Below are 17,589 nucleotides of genomic sequence, written 5' to 3' on the forward strand. Positions count from 1 at the left end.
ACCCCACTTTAAATACGTGTCCATTTCAATGTGCCTTGCATCATGTAGGAACATTTTTAGCACAAAGACAGACTCTTCAGTTCACTTACTTGGAGCTACATGCTTATCATCAGCCACTTTTCTTTTCTTTGTAATAGCCATAGCTGGGGTTTAAATTTTCATTAGATATCAGCCCAGGCCCCACCCACCACCCTCTCCCTTTCAGCCTTGGGTGAAGCTTCCAGGCCTCTCAATCAGTACCTACAACTGCCGGTCAGACATACCCAATCAATTGATGCTATTCTTTTTGCCAGACATGCCCAGTAGAATGCTGAAGTATATGATCAGCCCCAGATCCAAATAGGAGGAAGAAGAGGTCTGAAGTGGGGTCTCAGTCTTCCATTTCCAAGAGGTGATGTTCAAAAACTTAATAACTGGTATAGCAGGAGGACCAACCAATCTGTATAAATGGAAACTATGCTGGAGCTAGGTTCAGAAGGTCCCCTGCTGTTACAGGTGTTAACCTTTGGGTGCTGACTTGTGGGGAGATGTAGGGAAACTTGAGGGAGGGGCAGGAGCCCCCAGGACATGGCTCCTGGAAAATAACAACCATTATGACTGTATGAGAGTCTACTAGTTAAAAAGCAACCTTGCCCCTATGTAAGCTGAGGCATCAAAAAGCTGAGATGGGAAAACATCCTAGAAGGATATAAAATAACCAAACTGTATAAAAAGGAAATAAAAAATCTGAATAGAACTATAACAAGTAAATAAATTATATTAGTAATTTAAAATATTTACACAAAGCAGGGCACTTGGGTGGCTTAGTCGATCCAATGTCTGAATCTTCATTTTGGCTCAGGTCATGATCCCAGAGTCATGGGATGCAGCCCCTTATTGGTTTCCATGTTGAGTGTAGAGCCTGCTTGAGATTCTCTCTCTCCCTTTCTCTAAAACAAAACAAAACAAAACAAAACAAAAGCAAACAAACAAACAAAAATCCCAAACACATTTACACAAAGCTAAGCCCAGGCCTAGATGGCTCCAGTGGCAAATCCTAATAAACCTTTAAAGAAGTAATACGAATCTTTTGAAAATTCTATCAGAAAATAGAGGAGGGAATCCCTTACAACTCATTCTATGAGGTCAATATTATCCTGATACCAAAGCCAGATGAAGACATAATAAGAAAACAATAAACCAATACCCTTGATGATTGTGAACACAAAAAGTCTTCAACAAAATATGAGAAAAACAAATATAGGGGGCCTGGGTGTGGCTCAGTTGGTTGAGCATCCGATTCTTGGTTTTGCTCAGGTTTGAGCCCTGAGTTGGGCTCCACGCTGACAGTGTGGAGCCTGCTTGGGATTCTTTCTCTCTCCCTCTCTCTCTGTGCCTGCCTGTTTGTGCTGTCATTCTCAAAATAAATAAACTTAAAAAAAAAAAAAGAAAACCAAATCCAGCAACATATAAAAAAGATTATACATTATGACCAAGGGGGCTTCATTCCCGGAATGTAAATTTGGTTTAACACCTGAAATCATTAATGTAATACACCACATTAATAGAATAGAAGACAAAATCTGCATGATCATTTTAATAAATGCAGAAAAAAAAAACCACTTGGTAAAATCCAACATCTATTTAGGATAAAACTTCCTTAACCTGATAAAGGGCTAATAAAAACTAAAAATAACCCTAATGCTAACATCACACTTAATGGTGAATGTTTGAATAATTCTCTTGTAAGATTGGAAACAAGGCAAGGATGTTTGCTGTCACCACTTGTATTCAAGACTGTAGTGGATATTCTAACCAGTGCAATAAAGCGAGAAAAAGAAATAAAAGGCATGAAGATTAGAAAGGAAGAAATAAAATTTTATTATCAGGTGACATGATCCTATATGGAGACAATTCTAAGGGAGATACACACACACACCCAAACAAAACAAAAACAATAACAAAATCCTACTAGAACTATTAAACAATTTCAGCAATATCAGATGATACAAAATAAACAAAAATTACATATCTATCAATCTGAAAATGAAATTAAGGTAACATTTCCACTCACAATAGCATCAAAAAGAATAAAGTACTTAGGAATATATTTAACAAAAGAAGTACAAAACTTGTACACTGAAAATTATGCAACATTGCTGAAAGAAGTCAACGGAGACCTAAATAAATGAGATATATTCCATGTTCATGGATTATAAGCCTTCATATTATTAAGATAGCAATACCCTCCAAGTTGATCCATAAATTTTATGTAACCCCTATCAAAATCTCAACTGCCTTTTTTTGTGAGAGTATAATTTGACCTTAAATTCACATGGAAATGCAAGAGGCCTAGAATAGTTAAAACAATCCAAAATAGAACAAAGTTGGAAGATTCACACTTCCATTTTAAGAACTTACTACAAAGCTACAGTAATCAAAGCAAGTGGTACTGGCATAAGGACTGACATGTAGATTAATGGAATAGAATTGAGAGTCCAGAAATAAACCCTTACACTTAAGGTCAATTATTATCATCATTATTATTATTACTATTATTTTAAAGTTTATTTATTTATTTTGAGAGAGAGAAAGAGAAAGCACTCACGCAAGTGAGGGAAGGGCAGAGAGAGAGGGAGAGAGAATCCCAAGCAGGCTCCACACTGTAAGCACAAAGCCTAATGTGGGGCTTGATCTCACAAACTGTGAGATCATGACCTGAGCCAAAATCAAAAGTTGGATGCTTAGCCAACTGAGGCACCCAGGCACCCTGGTCAATTATTTTTTGACAAGAGTACCAAGGTAATTCAAGGGGCAAATAGTAGTCCTTTTCACAAATGATGCTAGAACAACTGGATAGGGACATGTAAAAGAAAGAAACTGGAGCTCTACCTCACACCATATACAAAAATTAACTCCAACTGGGTCAAAGGCATAAAAGTAAGAGCTAAAACTGGAAAACTCTTAGGAAACATAGGGCTATGTATAAGCTTGGGTTAGACAAAGATTTCTTATGTACAATGCCAAAGGCACAATAGATAAAAGAAAAAAATAGATAAATTGGACTTCATGAAAATTAAAAATTTTTGTTGCTTCAAAAGACACCATAATGAAAGTTAAAAGACAACTCACAAAATAGGAGAATATATTTGCAAATATGTTTCCAAACACTTGTAGATATATCACATATTTGATAATGAACTTCAACCCCCCAAAAATAATAAACACAACTCGGTAATAAGACAAATAACCCAAGAAAAAATAGGCAAAATGTATGAAAAGACATGGGGTGCCTGGGTGGCACAGTTGGTTAAGCATCTGACTTTTGCTCTGGTCATGAGCTTGCAATTTGTGAGTTCAAGCCCTGCATTGGGCTCTCTGCTGTCAGTGCAGAGCCTGTTTTGGATCCTCTGTCCCCCTCTTTCTCTGCCCCTCCTCCACATGCGTGCTCTCTCCCTCTCTCTTTCTCTCTCTCTTTCAAAAATAAATAAAAACATTTAAAATATATTTGAAAAGACAATTTACCAAAGAAGATATATGAATGACCAATAAGCAAAAAATCAAAATCACTACTCATTGGAAAATGAAAATCCAAACTACAATGAGAATCACTTCACACCCACCAGAATTACTATAATCAAAGAGACAGACAATAAGAAGCTTTGGAGAGGGTGTAGAAAAATTGGACTTCTCGTAAATCACTGGCAGAAAGTAAAATTGTGCATTCACTTTACAAAGCAGTTGAGTAATTCCTCATAAAGTTAAACATAGAATTACCACATAAACCAGCAATTCCGTGCATAGGTATATACTCAAGAGGCCAAAAACACCTGTTCACACAAAAACCTGTACACATCTTCATAGCAGCATTATTTACAATAGCTAAAAACTGAAAGCAATCCAAATGTTCATCAACTGGTGAATGGATAAACAAAATGTGGTATTGTCCATATGATGGAATATTATTTGGCAATAAAAAAGGAATGGAATACTGATACATGCTATAACATAGATAAACTTCAAAAACGTTGTGCTATAGCCAGATGCAAAAGACCACATACAGTATGATACCAGACAAGGCAAACCTATAGAAACAAAGTTTATCAGTGATTGCCTAGCCTGGGGTAGGAGTGGGACGAGCCTGCAAATGGGCACAAGGTTCTTTTTAAAGTGATGGAATTTTCTAGAATTCCAATGTGATTAATACTTGCACAACTCTAAATTTGCTAAAAAATAACTGAGTTGTATCCTTAAGATAAGTGAATTTTATGACATGTAAATAACACTTCACTAAAGCCATTAAAAATAGCTATAAACCTGAATAAACAGGTTTATATGTAGCTATAAACCTGACTAAACAATGCACTTTTATGTGTAATTCTGGCTTTTAAATATCTATGACTACAGGACTTTCCTAAGATTGGACAGCCTTAATTCTCAAAACAATGTGGCAGAGACTCCCAAATCTTGAAAACCAACCCTAAATTAATGCTATGGTTCTATGAATACATAGATCATATGCATTAGTTCCTGGCACCTAGTAGGCCTCAAGAAATGTTTACTGGATGAACAATTAAACCATCTTCATGAAAAATACAAAGAAATGGAAAAACATTCCATACCCATGGATTGGAAGAATAAATATTGTTAAAACGTCAATACTACCCAAAGCAATCTGCACATTCAACGCAATCCCAATCAAAATTGTACCAGCATTCTTCTCGAAGCTAGAACAAGCAATCCTAAAATTTGTATGGAATCACAAAAGACCACGGATAGCCAAAGTAATATTGAAGAAGAAAACCAAAGCAGGAGACATCACAATCCCAGACTTTAGCCTCTACTACAAAGCTGTAATCATCAAGGCAGTATGGTATTGGCACAAAAACAGATACACAGACCAATGGAATAGAATAGAGACTCCAGAATTGGACCCACAAAAGTATGGCCAACTAATCTTTGACAAAGCAGGGAAGAATATCCAATGGAAAAAAGACAGTCTCTTTAACAAATAGTGCTGGGAGAACTGGACAGCAACATGCAGAAGAATGAAACTAGACCGCTTTCTTACACCATACACAAAAATAAATTCAAAATGGATGAAGGACCTGGATGTGAGACAGGAAACCATCAAAACCCTAGAGGAGAAAGCAGGAAAAAACCTGTCTGACCTCAGCCGCAGCAATTTCTTACTTGACACATCTCCAAAGGCAAGTGGATTAAAAGAAAAAATAAACTATTGGGACCTCATGAAGATAAAAAGCTTCTGCACTGCAGAGGAAACAATCAACAAAACTAAAAGGCAACGGACAGAATGGGAAAAGATATTTGCAAATGATATATCGGACAAAGGGCTAGTATTCAAAATCTATAAAGAACTCACCAAACTCCACACCCGAAAAACAAATAATCCAGGGAAGAAATGGGCAGAAGACATGAACAGAGATTTCTAAAGAAGACATCCAGATGGCCAACAGGCACATGAAAAGATGCTCAACGTCACTCCTCATCAGGGAAATAAAAATCAAAACCACACTGAGATACCACCTTATGCCGGTCAGAGAAGCTAAAATGAACAAATTAGGAGACTATAGATGCTGGTGAGGATGTGGAGAAACAGGAACCCTCTTGCACTGTTGGTGGGAATGCAAACTGGTGCAGCCGCTCTGGAAGACAGTGTGGAGGTCCCTCAAAAAATTAAAAATAGATCTACCCTATGACCACCAATAGCGCTAGGAATTTCCCCAAGGGATACAGGAGTGCTGGTGCATAGGGGCACTTGTACCCCCATGTTTATAGCAGCACTTTCAACAATAGCCAAATTATGGAAAGAGCCTAAATGTCCATCAACTGATGAATGGATAAAGAAGATGTGGTTTATATATACAATGGAATACTACTTGGCAATGAGAAAGAATGAAATCTGGCCCTTTGTAGCAACGTGGATGGAACTGGAGAGTGTTATGCTAAGTGAAATAAGACAGGCAGAGAAAGACAGATACCATATGTTTTCACTCATATGTTGATCTTGAGAAACTTAACAGAAGACCAGGGGGGAGGGGAAGGAGGGGAAAAGAGTTACAGAGAGGGAAGGAGGCAAACCATAAGAGACTCTTAAATACTGAGAACAAACTGAGGGGGTGGGGGAGAGGGGAAAGTGGGTGATGGGCATTGAGGAATGCACCTGTTGGGATGAGCACTGGGTGTTGTATAGAAACCAACTTGACAATAAATTATAAAAAAAAAAAAAAAGGAAAAAAAGAAAACTTTATTGAAGAAAGAGAAAACATGCAAGTCTGATGCTTTTCTTAAAATCCTTTTTTTTTTTTAATGTTAGTCATGAAAGGCAGATATCTTAAACCTATATTTTTCTTTTTATAATATGCACACAGATGCACATTTTACATTTATCTTTGAAATATGTTTGGCAGGATTTTCTTTTTGTGATTTGAATGTGTTAGTGCAGAAATTAATGTTAGATCATTTATTAGAAATTGCAAATCAGTTTACTGTCTTATGGCAAGATATTGTTATCTGAAACTGTCCAATCTGATAAAATAATTTTTAGAAGCAAAAAATAAAAAATAGAAAATCCATCTTCATGATGTGAGTTCTCTCTCCAAACACCTGATACCTGAAACTCAGTTAATTATGGAAATTCTTCAAAAAAAAATTTTTTTTAATGTTTATTTATTTTTGAGAAAAAGAGAGACAGGGCTTGAGTGGGGGAGGGGCAGAGAGAGAGGGAGACAGAATCTGAAGCAGGCTCTGTCAGCACGGAGCCTGACTCGGGGCTGGAACTCACAGACCCCCGAGATCATGACCTGAGCCGAGGTCGGATGCTTAACCGACTAAGCCACCCAGTTGCCCCTATGGAGGTTCTTTTTTCACTGAAGAAAACTTAGGGGCACCTGGGTGGCTCAGTCAGTTGAGCTTCTGACTCTCGATATCGGCTCAGCTGGTGATCCCAGGGTTGTGGGATGGAGTCCGTGTAAGGCTCCGTGCTGAGTGTGGAGCCTGTTTAAGATTCTCTCTTTCCCTCTGCTCCTCTACCCCGCTCACATGTTCTCTCCCTCTCAAATTAAAAAACAAACAAAGAAACAAACAAAAAACAACTTAAATGAAATGCCAATGTCCCAAGGGGAAAACCTGCTAACAGGCGGACACGACTGGATAGGCTAAAATGAGGTAACATTAGCTCCTTCATGCTATCGACTCATTTGGTTTCAGAGTAGGGGGTGGGGAGTGGAATGTATGATCCACAAAGTCACTTAGAGATCCAAGCTGACCAAGCTTTTTTTTTTTTTTTTTTTTTTTTTTTTAATTTTTTTTCAACGTTTATTTATTTTTGGGACAGAGAGAGACAGAGCATGAACGGGGGAGGGGCAGAGAGAGAGGGAGACACAGAATCGGAAACAGGCTCCAGGCTCTGAGCCGTCAGCCCAGAGCCTGACGCGGGGCTCGAACTCACGGACCGCGAGATCGTGACCTGGCTGAAGTCGGACGCTTAACCGACTGCGCCACCCAGGCACCCCAAGCTGACCAAGCTTTAACTAACAGGCATCACGGCACACCGGGAGATTGGAAAACTGTGGATGAGCTTTTCACCGCTATTGGCCAGAAGTGACACAGGTCACGAGTGCTAACATTTCATTCTTCCCTGAACTGCAAAGAGGGCTAGGATATACAGGGGAGTAATGAGATATTGGCATAAATTTGGTGAGCGCAATTTGGTCCACCACATCGGTCATCTGCAGCAGGGGGCCTTGTCTCAAAGATTATTTTCCACAGCCAGAGATTCCTCCTTCTCTATTTAACTAAGAACCACTGATCAAAAACTTAGGATGGGGATGCCTGGGAGGCTCAGTCAGTTGAGCGCTGCTCTTGATTCTGGCTCAGGTCATGATCCCACGGTTGTGGGATAGAGCCCCACGTCGGGCTCCGTGCTGAGTGTGGAGCCTGCTTGGCATTCTCTCTCTCTCTCTTCCTCTGCCCCTCTCCCCTCCTCATGCTATTTCTTTCTCAAAAAAGAAAAAAGAAAAAAAAAAACTAGGATGGATGAGCTTTGGATTCTTTGAAGCAAGTGTTGAGGCAGGAGACAAACATCCAGCTTGGTGTTTCTGAAGGACTTTACTTTTTATCGGGGGAGCTAATCCTTGATTCACCTGTTTGCCCAACACTGTGAAAAGTATCTGGTACCTGGTGGCAGCTCACTGAGTGTATGGAATTTAGTTTTGTCTCAGAGAAACACGTCAGGTGAAAGCCTACGGTCTGAGTAAGAATACCTCCCATATTCTCATGGTGTTCTTCGATCATAAGGGTTTTTTGTTTGTTTGTTTGTTTTTGCTTTGGTTGAAATTCCTTCAATTCAGCTGAACAGAACCAAGAAATAGTTCTAAATCCTAGGGAAAAGGAATAAGAACTTATCTAATGTGAACAATGATCCCTTTTAATTGTGTTAATTGCACAAGTACCACCACACCTAGTAAAATTCATATTTGTACCACTAGACCAAAAATAAGCTCAATGCTTTAGAAAAATGCAAAGAAATGCATTAAGATTTGTTAGTCAACCATAGGAAAGTAAAGTAATTTGGATAAAGTCTCTTACAAGGCTGCTAACCAATCTGTACTCCGTTAGTTACAGTAGTAAGTCCTTTTAATTCCTAGTCTCTGTTCTTGGAACGATCTAAAATTAGGCTATCAGTTTTATCTTCTTCAGTTACTACTCTCATTAGGTCTCACTCCTTCTGAAAACCTAGGACCAAACCCCTTAATTCCTGCAATTTTGAGTCTTTATGCAACTTTTTGGGGGTCTTTTTTGCTTAAAAAAACACACACAAAAAACAGGTCCCCAAATGAACCTTCTGCTGCAGTCAGAGTCCATCATTTTTCAGGCTTGCACATATTTGCTAACAACTCAACCAGTACCCGGGATGCCAATTCCCTCCTTTTTTATCTACTGAAATTTTGCCTATTGTTCAGGACCAAACTGGGTCTTAAGCGTGTTGTGAAGCTCCCTCTGAATGTTTCAGGTCACGCTCTTGAAGTGCCTGTGGTTTACAATAGGTATCTATGCATCAAGAGCTATCCAGAAGTTCTGGTTTAGATGTTTTAAGCCTCATTTCCCAGCTAGAGTATGAGTTTTTTGAGAGACTTCATTTTATTATTTTATATCCCCCTATAACAGAAGCCATTCAAAAAATATTTATTGCATTCCTACTCTAATTTATGCTCTGTAGATATAGATGTGCCACGAAGTATATTTATTAGTTGAATTAATACATGAAGAATCTTTAAGGTGCTATACTTTGGCATTATATATTTGGCTGAATCCTAAAAAATACATTATATTGCTATTTCAAATAAAAATTATTCTTGCTTATCAATATTTTCCTGAACTTTTATGTTTTAATTTTTTTAAAATGTTTATTTATTTTGAGAGAGAGAGAGAGAGAGACAGAGTGTGAGCATGGGAGGGGCAGAGAGAGAGGGAGACACAGAATCTGAAGCAGGCTCCAGGCTCTGAGCTGTTAGCATACAGCCCGATGGAGGGCTCGAACCCACGAATCATAGCCCTGAGCCTAAGTCGGCGGCTCAACCGACTGAGCCACCCAGGTGTCCCTCATAATTTTAATGAAAATATCATTTTGAAAATACAAATGTTGGGTTTCTTTTTTGAGAATTTATCCTTATATTAATTACCCATTGATTCTGGTACATATAACAACACTATGTTTTCCTGGGTCATTAGCAGATTTGTCTCTGAATTACCCAATCTACAAATATACACAAATTTTGGATCCAAAGTGGATTCTAATTTTCTCTTATATTTTGATTATCTATTAAGATAGGTATTATAGTATACAGAAATATGTATTTCACTTAACAATTACAATAATATTACTAAGTGTCCCTCTAAATCCATATTAAACAACAATAAATCACAGCAGGTTAGGAAATACAATAATCTATAATTAATCTTTTTCTTTTCCCTTGTTCCCTTTACCATTCAAAAATTCAATGATTATTTGGAAATAACATTCTTCCAATCTCACCCTAAAAACAGCTTCTAAAAACTCCTTTTCCTGCCACGATTGTGCCTGTATTTTATCTGGTTCTCCTTTGACGCTTACTCCTTTAAAACTATCGAAAAACCAGAAAAGTTTCTTTAACTCTCAAATCTCTGTGTCGTAAAATCCTTTGTCAATTTACCCAGTACGCAGGAGAGGATCTCTGTTTCTTTTTCGAGCGAATTACACAGTTGTCTCCGCAGCCTGATTTGCCAGTTTGGTTCCCGCTGTATGAGTTTGGTGATTCTTTGTACAAATTAATCACCATGAAAAAGTCTAAAGCAGGGTAGTTGCAGACTAAATTATAGCAGTCTTTTGCCGTAAAGCAACCTGGTACCTCACAAAACTCCAGGCGAACAATGAATGATAGAGCATGCACCAATAGGGAGTGGAGGAGAGTATTTTGTGGAAGTTTGCAACCCAATCCCGGAGGGCCAGAGGTGGGAATTTTAAAACGGGGTTTTCTTTTTCTTGGAATTTTCTTAAAGTGGTATTGCTGCCTTTTGATGTTAAAGTTTGTCAAAGATTGCCAAATTGCCAGATTAAGGAATTTTGAGTGTTTTGTGAAAATCGATACACATTCAAATTGACATTCTGGCACAGAATCCCTTGGCTGTTTTTATAGCAATTTCAGGGGAGTAGAAGTTATTTAAAGATAATTATTTATGATCAAAAATAGGATGTTACAACGTGGATGGGATGGGAGGGTATTATGCTAAGTGAAATAAGACAGAGAAAGACAGGTATCATATGTTTTCACAGAAACTTAACAGAAGACCATGGAGGAAGGGAAGGTGAAAAAAGTTTCAAACAGAGGGAGGCAAACCATAAGAGACTCAAACACAGAGAACAAACTGAGGGTTAATGGGAGAGGGCAGGGGAGGGGAGAAATGGGTGATGGGCATTGAGGAGGGCACTTGCTGGAATGAGTACTGGCTGTTTATGTGATGATTCATGGGAATCTACCCCCAAAACCAAGAGCACACTGTATACACTGTACATTAGCTAACTTGACAATAAATTATATATATGGAAAAAAACAAAAACAAAAATCAGATGTTAGGGATGCCCAGGTTGCTCAGTCTGTTAAGCATCTGACTGGGGCTCAGTTCCTGAGTTCCAGCCATGCTGTGGCTCTCTGCTGTCAGCACAGAAACTGCTTCAGATCCTGTCCCCCACCTCCTCTCTGCCCCTCCCCAGCTCATTCTCTCTCAAAATAAACTTAAAAATTTTATTTAAAAAAATTGGATGTTAAATTAATGCATTAAAATATTTCTTTTGTTTTTAAGAAATGAAAACTAAGTGGCTAACATTGATTACTTTTAAAAAGACCTATTGTTAATCATTTTTGGAGTCACTTTCCAGTATTAGGAGCAAGTCTTTTTATTTAGGTTGATCCTTAATAACCTAAGTATTTTTGTTTTTACATAAACTAGGTTTCCTCGTTTTAAGTCCAGCAAAAAGTTCCTAAGTACTACAAATTCTTAGGTATCTAAGAATTCTTAGGTATCTAAGTATTTATATCAAAGTTCTTAGAAGTACATGACATTCACCATGCCACATAGTTCCCGAACTTCTGACGGCCAGGTTTAATAAATAGGTAATTGGTAAGTATTTCATTATAACTCATACCTCGTCTTGGAATAAATATTACTTTCATTTAGTATAACTTTGCTTTAGAGATTATTAATCTCTAACAGTAATTAAATAAACCAACAGGAAACTAGTTATAAAGTCAAGGTTGCCTGGCAATGAATCGCTAATAAATTAATCAACATCAAGCTTTTCAAAGAACAATGAATGACAGCAGATTCATGAGAGGAAGTTTAAAAAACCCTTCATTTCAGAAAGTTGCCATGTTAACAAACATCATATTTAAAAAATAAATGTTTTAAAAATGTTCCTTAGCAATGTTTAGAATTATTATTGTTACTATTATTATTTTTATTTTTACTAGCATAATGTTTTCTTCCTTTGATGTTATCTTTCCGCGGACATAGGAATTCTCATTTTGAAGAATTATTTATTGACGGCCTACTCAGTCATTCTAGGAACTGCCATAATATTTAATTTACTAAGCTGTTAGTGTCCCTTTTAGCAACCGTTTCACACAATAGACTTTAGGTATTTCAAGAGCAGAGGCTAGGTTACCCACCTCATCTTTGGAACGAACCTGTCAACGCGCACAGTGAGCCCTTAAATCTCATGCTTAGGCTCAACTCTTGATAACTAACCTTGGCCATTACATAAACCTTCCAGACATCAGATTTTCATTCGTTAAACGAGTATGATACTAGTACCTGTGTCATAAAACTGCTGTGAGGGTTTAAGGGATTGTGCACAGCTCTTAGAACGCTGCCTGGTACACAAGCGCTCGGTGTTACTACTGTTGTTGTAATTCCTCAATGTATACAATGAATAAGTGCACGAGTCCCTGAATGAATGTATGAATGAAAGAACAAATCAGTTATTGGCAAGTCCCTAGGCTGGAAAAGGCTAAGTTGCCCCCCTCAACGGGTAAAGGGAAAAGGTGCTCTCAGCACAGCCGGAGCCGGAAGTCTAAGTTAAGCTACGGGCGAGGCCAGGCTGGAGGAAGCCGAGCTTTTGGCCAATAGGCACAGCGCTTGAAAAACGAACATCTCGTCCAAGATGTTTTGAAACCGCGAGAACAGGGGAGAATTATCGCGATGTTCCGTCTTCCCTCCCAACTCTCAGGAGCTCGGGTTCCGCCCCGCCCCGCCCCCCCGCCGTCCTCGCCTCGCCCCGCCCACTGCCGTCGGCGTCCCGCCCCTCTCTCCGACCCTCGGTTGGCAGTCCAGCGCCGCCTGCGCCCGGAGCGCTGGCTCTGCCGGCGCCGAGGTGAGTGCGGCCGTCTGTTGCTTCGGGTGGCTCGCGTGCCAAGGGCCCCCTGGCCCGGCTCCCCGGCCAGCACGCTGGGTCCGGCAGAAGCGTCCGGGCAGCGGCGAGTGGTCCCTGGCCCGAGCGGGCCCGTCCGGCCTCGGGTCGCCATAGCTGCCGGGCCCTCCCCGCCCTCTGTGGCTGCAGAATTCCGGTATCGGGTCTGTGAAATCCCTGCCACTGAGCTCGCTGCTTCCAAACTGTAACGACCTTAGTGTTTGGTTAACTCGGGCAAAGCGGCAGGTGTTTTGCCCAAGACTTACTGGGAAAACAGTCTTTTACAAATGCTTTTAATATACAATTTTTAATTCTCTAATTTACAGTATTAGAAAATTGGAGTGGGTATTCTACTGAATTAAATACGGAAGTCAGTCTGAGGGTCTCCTTTTACACACACCTGCTTAACATGTGTGGATTTTCTTAAGGTGGAAGGATTTGTTTACTTGTTTTAAACAATAATAAAGTAGGTTGGTGTTTACATGACAGAAAATTTGTGGAGGTACACTTGGCATACCGTTAATATTATTAAGTGTCCCATTTATCGTTAGTAGATTAAGAGGTAGTGAAGGGAATTTGTGGAAGAAATTAACCATCTTGGTAAAGGCTGTATCTTGCCAATGAATGCGTTTTGGAAAACCATTAGCATTTTTATTGGCACCTTTCAGATTTCATTTATGTAGATTTTATCTCCCACACTGCCTTTGTAGCCAGATGTATTTTAGCAGGGTGAAATGATGTTTTAAAGGCAGCCCAATCCCAGCCTTCAGGATTCAGAAGGAAAGCAATTAGGTTACACTGAATTCTCTTATTGGATCTTCATCAGTGAGTGTGGATTTTGGGTGTAGTTTTGCTTTGTAGTCTCACATTTGTATAAGCGTTGGCTACTACTTAAATTTAATAATATGGAAGAAACAGGCTCCATTGAACACTGAAGTGCCTGAAAGGCTATATTGTAAGGCAGTGCACAGACTTTAGAGTCGGTCCACCTGGGTTGGAATTCTGGCAAGTTATTACCCTCTGAGAAACTCAGTTTCCTTATGTATAAAACAGGCTATAAATAATGTCTATTGCAATGCGTAGTTGTATGGATTAGGGATCTTTATGGTACTTAGCAAGCATTTAGGATGTAGTATCTACAAGATGACCAAAGATTAGAAAGTGAAAAAAAATCTACCTTGCAGTATTACATGTTCTACTTTCATCCACTGATCAGCCTTTTGAGGGCACCTGCTTTGTGCTAGATATTGTGTCCAGGCGGGTATACAAGAGTGAAGAAAGAGCAAGATGTCTGCCCTCAGGAGCTTCCAGTCGGTTGGCTAGATTGACAATAGATACACCAGTAAATATTTAGATTCCAGATCGTGAGGAGGCCTCCATATAAAAAAAAAAAAAAATAACAGGAGAAGAGTGATTTTTACTTTGAAACCCAAAGGTTGATGGGACAGTGCTTTCCAGGCTAAGAGGAGAGGTAGCAACTGGTGTGAAGAGTTGGACTCTTCCAAGAGACTAGGAAAAAAGGACTAGAAAAGCCCAGGAGCTTGGTGAGAAGCCAGGGAGGGGTATATCTTATCTCCAGATAAGGCTGGAGAAGCGAGGTGGGAGGGGGGGCCAGATTGTGAGGAGCCCTCAATGCTTGGTAAGAGCTTGATTTTCTTACAAACTTTTGAAGGCTGTGTTTAGTTGATATGTGTGCACTAGGGAGTGAGTTTCCCTGAGAAGAGACCATGGGATTTACATTTTTAAAGGTCCACTGCTAAGTGATTAATGTGTTAGAAAGTATCTAGAGTGGACACCAGTAATACTCACGGCTCTGGCCGGAGATGAGAGTGGTTTTTGGTTTTGGCTGGTGGAGAGATGTGGATGGACTTGAGATGTATTTCGGAGATGGAAACCACTGGCCTTAAGATAAATTGGAGGTACCAGGTGAATGGCAGGATGGACCCACTCATGACTTAAAGCTTTCCATTTAAGGGATGAAAAACACTGGGCAGAATTCGGATTGCTGATGAAAAGCAAAATGTGTTAAGTTTGCAGCCCTTGTGAGCCATCTAACCTGCTTCCACTTTACTACTTCAGTGAGTAATAACCCGGCAAACTTCTCTTTCGACACAGAATCATCGATTCTGGTTTAGTTCCCTTCTGCTTTGCAGGTCAGAGAATTAAGATGTAGAAAGATGGAATATGTTGTCCAAAGTGACATATGTCTCATGAAAACAGGTTAAGTGTGTAGGTAGAATCAGTATGGGAAGGTTTTGAATTCTTAGTTGCACCCGGGATATTATTGAATATTCCACATTGTCTGCCCTTTTCGATGAAATGGCAAGTGCTTTCATACGAGATAGGAATTGGGAGTTTGGAAATAATAGAAAATTACCAAAAAAGTTACAAAACTCTGCTAATGGAAGGCTTATGTTACTGCATTTTGCACTAACTTTGTGTTAAGACCCAGTGAAAATAGTTTTTCTTAAGAAAAAAAAATTTTTTTCTTTGAAAGGCACTTTCAGTTAGGGAGTTCCAGAAAGGATGCCCAGGAAAATGAGGGTTTTGCACAGAGCTCACTCAGCCTTTTAATGTTTTTGCATTTCCTTAATATCCTTTGGAATCCTGTGAAGAACCCAGTCTTTGAAATCCACTGGACACTCTCATCTCTACCCCAAAGTGGGGAGGGGGAGTCCTTGCTTTTATCCCTTATGAGCCATTTGACCTTGGACAACATTGTTGAAGCTCTGAGTTTTTTTCCTCTTGTGTTAGTTAAGTGATTGTGAAGTTTGTTTCTGCTCTGTGCCTAGTTGATAAGATGGCAAATGTTATTTCTCTTCCTACCCGGTCACTTTCAGAGCTAGAAGGGAATTTAATCTGTTCTGGGTTCTGGCCTTTACCAATAAATTGCTGTCTCCCTTGTATATGTTAGGCAACTGAGGCCTGAAAAGATTGTAAGAAAATAATACAAGGTTCTTATTTCCCAGTGCAGTGTTTCTTCTTTCATTGAAATAATAAAACTTTATATTCCTGGACCTGTTTCTTTACTGCTTCTGATAATCTACAAAGCGAAGAAGGAAAAAAAAGGAGGTAAAAGAAGGAAAAAATTAGAATATAGGACAATATTCTGTACATAGTAAGAAATGAAGAAAGTGAAGCTGTAAGTGGTCTAGATGTTTTGTATGTATTTAGCAATATTTTTGAAACACCTTAAGCTACACATAAAATGAGGTAGCTCAAGAAGGAAATGGGTTTGCTCTATCTGATTTTTAAGCTTTCTTTGGGTGCATGTTATGAAACTAGTCTCTCTTCTATTAGGCATTCCTATCTCAAGTTCAAGAACTAGTTTTTCAGTTAGGACTGTTGCTTCGAAGTGGTACACATTGCTTAAGTAGTGAGAGTATTTAAATAGTTGCTCTCATCTCCTAAATATGTTCAGTTGTTATGAAGGAAAAATATAGGGATCAAATGTGTAACTCTCTTTAGTGTCTGCTAATAGCTGTGTGTGCTAACTGGTTTATTTGGCAATGCTTATGAGCACTATCACAATGATTCAATTTTCTTGTTCTCTTTAGAAATGGACCAATTTTGACAAGATGTAGTGCTGCAGCGTGCCTGATGGGATATATTCAGTCATGGCATCTGAACTTTGTAAGACGATCTCTGTGGCAAGGCTGGAAAAGCACAAGAATTTGTTCTTAAATTACAGGAATCTGCACCATTTTCCATTGGAGTTACTGAAAGATGAGGGACTACAGTACTTGGAGAGGCTCTATATGAAAAGGAACTCCCTGACAACCTTGGTACAGTATTATATTGCATTTAAAAAAAATCATTTGTAATGTGGTCCTGACCGAGATCTATTTTACATATCCTAAGACATTCAGACCAGGATATACATCCCCTCTTGTTATCTCAGCAGGTAGTAAGGATACAAATACAGGGGTTTCTCGTTAGTGGAGAATTCATTATCCAAGTCCCTCCAATATGAGGTTACAGGAAGAGTTGTATAGGAAAGCAAAATATTCACTAATGTGCCAGTCATAGAATTAGTTTCCATTCCACAACCCCACTTCACTTACCCTGTGCATCTGTCTTTGCTTTCTTTGTGGGATAGGCTCCTTAGCTGGTTTTTGGATGTTACCATACCGAAAAAGTTAAAAAGTAAAGAAGAAGAAGGCCAAGAAAGATGACCTTGAGTTAGAGGCATTTAAAAAGAGATGATCTGAATATTAAAATATATGAAGACAGGCATTTGGGAAGCTTCATGTAGCCTTTGTTTTGGGGGAAAAACATAACAAAAACCCTCCCGAACCAAAAACCCTTCTTTATGATTGCACTGTGGAAATCAAATGATGTTGAATCGGCTCTCATCCAGTTTGTTGGAAAAACTTTTGCCACAGACGCAACATTTGATTCACTGTTTTTACATCCTAAGAATAAGCATATAGTTATTATAACCTTATTTTTTTATTACATAGAGAACTTTATTATATTTTATTACATATAAGATTTAAAAACACTATTTAAACATTTTTTTTCAAGAGTGTCCTAATGTGACTTCTCATTCCCACTCTTATTGTCAAAATTGATCTCTGTTTTAAACGGATGTGCTTTACCTGGCCTTTTCTGGTTATTACTTAACCTCATTTGAGTCTTAC

General features: G+C 38.9%; 2 protein-coding genes across 15 annotated transcripts in view; one reads left to right on the top strand and one right to left on the bottom strand.

Annotated features, from left to right (window-relative positions):
* Positions 1 to 10,375, bottom strand: part of TTC23 (tetratricopeptide repeat domain 23) — a 104,982-nt gene extending 94,607 nt beyond the window's left edge. For 5 of the 10 annotated variants that reach the window (XR_007152906.1, XR_007152905.1, XM_047862306.1 and 2 more), the window contains exon 1: positions 90 to 226. Coding sequence is in view for 3 of the 10 variants with exons in the window: in XM_047862306.1 (XP_047718262.1) it covers positions 90 to 141 (52 nt within the window). In the remaining 7 variants the exon portion in view is untranslated. The other 5 variants (XM_047862300.1, XM_047862305.1, XM_047862304.1 and 2 more) reach the window with 5 other exon arrangements.
* LRRC28 (leucine rich repeat containing 28) overlaps positions 1 to 17,589 on the top strand; it is a 182,614-nt gene that overhangs the window by 16,561 nt on the left and 148,464 nt on the right. For 2 of the 5 annotated variants that reach the window (XM_047862308.1, XM_047862312.1), the window contains exons 1-2: positions 12,812 to 12,910; positions 16,504 to 16,731. In XM_047862308.1, the coding sequence (XP_047718264.1) occupies positions 16,564 to 16,731 (168 nt within the window). In that variant the 5' untranslated portion in view covers positions 12,812 to 12,910; positions 16,504 to 16,563. Of the gene's footprint in view, positions 1 to 12,811; positions 12,911 to 13,015; positions 13,111 to 14,920; positions 15,025 to 16,503; positions 16,732 to 17,589 lie in introns of those variants that run through there. The other 3 variants (XM_047862311.1, XM_047862310.1, XM_047862309.1) reach the window with 3 other exon arrangements.

Source organism: Prionailurus viverrinus, chromosome B3, assembly GCF_022837055.1.
Source record: "Prionailurus viverrinus isolate Anna chromosome B3, UM_Priviv_1.0, whole genome shotgun sequence".
Classification (NCBI taxonomy): Eukaryota; Metazoa; Chordata; class Mammalia; order Carnivora; family Felidae; genus Prionailurus; species Prionailurus viverrinus.